Source organism: Scardinius erythrophthalmus (assembly GCF_964197995.2).
Source record: "Scardinius erythrophthalmus genome assembly, chromosome: 14".
Taxonomy (NCBI): domain Eukaryota; kingdom Metazoa; phylum Chordata; class Actinopteri; order Cypriniformes; family Leuciscidae; genus Scardinius; species Scardinius erythrophthalmus.
In genome coordinates this window covers 2,373,682-2,378,047 of record NC_138234.1, presented here as the reverse complement: position 1 = coordinate 2,378,047, position 4,366 = coordinate 2,373,682, and the positions used below count along the sequence as shown (strand labels likewise).

Genomic DNA, 4,366 nt, shown 5'->3' with positions numbered 1-4,366 from the left:
TGCTTTGTAGTCTCACCAGTCCAAGGCATCCATTGGCATTCTGTTTATGACGTAATTCCAGCGTTTTAAGCACTGCACTGTACCCGTATCCTGGAGAATGGTGTTCAAGGATATTCAAGTTAGAACATTCAGCATACAAAGAATCAAGCGTATTTATCCCGATTAAGACTTGAGATTGTTTTTCTGGGTTGAAGTCAGGAACGACTAGTGCCAGTGTGGAAATTTCAACCTCAGATCCAACCATGTCTTCTGGAAAAGTTATTGTAATTTTGACATAGCCTTTGTATGGAACTGGCTGACCATTTGCTCCACTGACCTCAAGCAGAAGATTGAGGGGTTTAATGGTATGATTAATCAAGCAAGCTTGGTAAAAGGACCAAGGAACTGTGGTCACTTGCGACCCTGTGTCAAGTAAGCAATGACATTCAGTCCCTGAGATTCTGACTTGTGCTGTACACTTGGATCCGACCAGATGCTGAATACGGAATTTGTGGTGTGAAGGAGAATTGTTGTGTGGGCCTGAGTTCATTCTGGGGGGACAACCTTTAGGTTCCCTTGTTCCAGTTTGTCTCGCAACTGGAGCTGTTAGGCGTTTAAAGAAACGGCACCATCATGACTGTTCTCTCTATCCCACTCCTGTTGCTTCAACCGCTGTTTGTTTCTTCTCTTTTCAACTAGCCTGGGGTTCGGAGAATTTTCACAGGTTACAGATATGTGGTCATCTTCACCGCATCTGAAGCAGTAACCAGGGTGTGGTCTGGATTTTGTGACAGGATCACCGTTTGACTTGGACGGTTGTTTAGCAACAAACTCAGGAGTGGTGGAAGAGGGCGATGTCTTATGCTTGGTTTTGACAGTCTTTCTGGGCTTTAGAAGAGTCAACGCAGTTAACTGTTCCTTTAACTCAGCAATTTGCTTATTCAACTCAGCAGTCTCAGACAACAATTTTGACTCATGAGGGGATTTGCTTGAAATGATAGTATCTTGGCTATAAGCATGAGCAGATCTAGGTGATGCTTGTGGTTTCTGCTTAAAAGCACTGGTGTGGCTTCTCATGCGCAACCATTTCTGTGCACTCTTGTCTTCTCTAGTTCTAAGGGAACGCAGTAAGTCTTGGAACTCGATAGGGTTCTCTCTACGAGTTTCGAGATGAAGCTCAGAAATAAGGATGTCATCCCAGCAGCCTCTGCAAAACTGTCGCAGAAGATGATGGTTGGCCTCAGACGATTTAATTCCACCTCCCCTGACTGCCTTGCTCAGAGCAACTTGAAGCCTTTGGAGAAAGCTAGATGCTTTCTCTCCATCATTCTGAAATGTGTTCATGAATATTGAGAACAACTCGTCACCATTATCGATTGCACCAAAAGCTGCATCAAGCACATTAAGGTAAGCTCTGGGAGAAGCACGAGGCCCTAAAGACTTGACGATATCAATGGCAGGAGGTAAGAGACTCTCCATAATTCTCCTTACTCTTTGTAAGTCAGACACAGAAGGGTCATCAAAGAGTAATTCAACATTACAACGCCAAGTGTCGTAATCTGATTCATTGTTGGGCTGGGGAATTCTCCCTGAGAAAGGGTGGAGCCTAACTACAGCAGTAGATGGAATTGCTGCAGCGACTTCGCTCTTAACTATATGCTCTACAATAACTTTCTGCACCTCAGCAGGATTGAGCTGAACGTGACTCATGGTGCCTGACAACCGTTTTTCAGTTCTTGGTAAGTCATCTTGATTGTTGGCTCATTGAGAATGGAACAAGGACTCTGGACATTCCTCTTGGATGCATTCTGCTCTTTAATGGAATTGAGCTCATCAAGTTCATCTAGAATTAAGGAGCTTGAGATCTGAGAGAGTTCTTCTCGTAGCAGAGCATTAAAGGATTTTCCACTTTGCTTAGCAAAGGTTTTCAGGGTGGATAAATAAGAGGTTGTGGCACCAAAACTCTCCTCACAAGAGTAGACACTGCTCAGGGCTCTTATCTGGTAAGTTAAGCTTGGGTCGTCTTTATCTGTGTAGCTAAGGGGTAGCAAGGGACTTATTAATTTAATAGCTGATCCAAAGTTGTGGTCTGATCTACAATAGTGTGGTCATGATACTTGGACTCAGGATCGTTAATGGGAAGGACTCTTGAGATGGAACCATGACGTTTTAGAAGATCAAGGACCTCTTCATCCTCAAGAGTGTTAATTGGTCCACTGACTAGATGAGCATTTACAATTTTGACACTTTCCCTCTGTACTATTTCCATGTCCTCAATGTCAATTTACTTGCCACACTAATAAACTGATTTGAATGTCTCTTTCGTCGATTTTATTTTATTTATTTTTTTGGATATAAAGTATAAATAAAGCTATTAATTACACCTCCTGGCTGGCTCGCCACTTTTTATGTAGCACACAATTCCTTACACTCTTTACTAATTTCTGGTTATTTTATTATTTTAACAACTCTTTAATTAATTCCTTTTTGTAATTAATTTTTATTTTACAGGGTTACAGACAGAATCATATTATAAAAGTTTTTTTTGTTTTTAGTCTCGCCGTTAGCGGCAGGTGTAGACAATGTGTTACTCTATTTATCTGTTCACCAGCCACTTTGAGAGGAATGGATGAATTTAAGTGTTGTAGATCTGACAGGCTTTGACAGCATAGCACCACACAAGACCCTGATCACAAGCAATCAACTAAGATCACAATAAACTTATTAAAACACAAAATACATTTATTAGCATATATTTGAGAATCTGAATATCAGATATTTCACATTCTACTCAACAAGGTTATGCTTTGTTACTCTGTTACCAAATTCTTTTTTTTTTTTTTTAAACTGTTTGTCCTTGTATTAATTGTGCATCACACATTCAAGACAAATCCCTAGGCAGAAAAATTGAACTGAGATAGATGGATTCCCTCAGTGAAAATAGTCAATTCATCTTACATGAAATTAACCCCCTGGGGTCAGCAATCACGCCGGTGTGATCTGCTCGCTTTTTAGCGCAATTTTCCACCGGACAAATTGCGATTGTTAACTCATGATTTCTGTTCTGTGCGTCTGTGCGCACCAATCTTGCACTTCTATCTACTCCTCAACCAGACCACCTAGAGACTTTCGGTTTTCGGCATTATGTTAAGGAAGGTCTAATCTCGGGAACGCACAAAAAAAATCCAGGAAAAGATTTACTATCTCTTAGTGTTGTGATCCCATGAGGTGAGAAAATTGCGCTAAAACACTCACCGAGTTTTTATTACTTGTTTTTTGTGAATTGGTGAATTGTTTCGTGGCCACGAATTAATAATACCTCAGGACGTTTTACAAATTTACAACGTGGCCACAATATAGTAAAACGAGGGAACAAATTAGTATAACCTGCTGAGGTTTTATTAATTCGTGGCCACGCTTGAAGTGGCGGTGAGGTTTTAAAAAATATTGAGAAGATCTTGAAAAGGTATTAAAATTATCTTCAAGATTCCTGCATATACCCTGTGGGGGGAACCAGTGGAGGAAAGGAGGACATCGGATAAAATACTATTCACTCTCACGCGTTGAGACCTGTTAGTTAAAAAGTTCATCAACCAATTAACAGATGAGACAAGGATCGTATTAAAAGTACTCTTTAAAATCCCTGCTAAAATATGTGGTTGGATGCAATTAAAAGCTGAAGAAAAGTCAATAAAAAGCAGCTGCACAAAGCTCTTTGCACCCTCAAGATGTGAATAGATCAAGTTAAAAAGAGTACATACTGTGTCTTCTACTCCCCGGTTTGGTCTGTAGGCAAACTGAAACGGATCTAGTAGATCCTGGACAGAGTTCAAAAGTTCGTCCTTCACAATCTTCTCTAAAGTCTTCATAGTAAGGGACGTAAGCGCCACTTATTTTTAGGCACCGGGACAATAATTGAGTCTTTCCAAATGCGAGGAATGGTGTGGAGATGTATGGACATTTTGAAAATAAAACAAAAAATGTCTACCAGCTGTTCAGCACAGTTCTTTAATATACGGCCTCCAATGCCATTGGGGCCAGGACTTTTCCTTTCCTTTATACCTCTGAAGAGTGTCAGGACCTTGTTTCTGTCAACCTGGACTTTACCTTGCCCAGGGGCAACGTTATTAAAAACTGACAGCTCCTCACTAAAATCATGAATATTAAAACGATTATAAAAAGTGTTCACTTATTATTATTAAACATATTACTATGTTTTCTGTGTCATTTGAGAAATAATAGTCATTTTAAAGCATTTTAATAGTCTTTCAGCAGATATTCTGACTCAAACAATCCGTTTCTAGCAGCAAATACTTATAATAAAGTGAGATGATCTGCTGATCCTGAATGGCTTGTTGAATGAGTATTGATAGTTTATGGCTCATCA

At 40.0% G+C, this 4,366-nt stretch overlaps 1 protein-coding gene across 1 annotated transcript; it reads right to left on the bottom strand.

The window, feature by feature from the left end:
- Positions 1-585: 585 nt before the first annotated feature.
- On the bottom strand, positions 586-1,689 carry LOC308701591 (zinc finger CCHC domain-containing protein 18-like; the record flags this gene model as incomplete). Its single annotated transcript, XM_081383944.1, has 1 exon — positions 586-1,689. One exon carries the CDS (start codon positions 1,687-1,689, stop codon positions 586-588), a length of 1,104 nt encoding a protein of 367 aa, XP_081240070.1.
- Between the last annotated feature and the right edge of the window lie 2,677 nt (positions 1,690-4,366).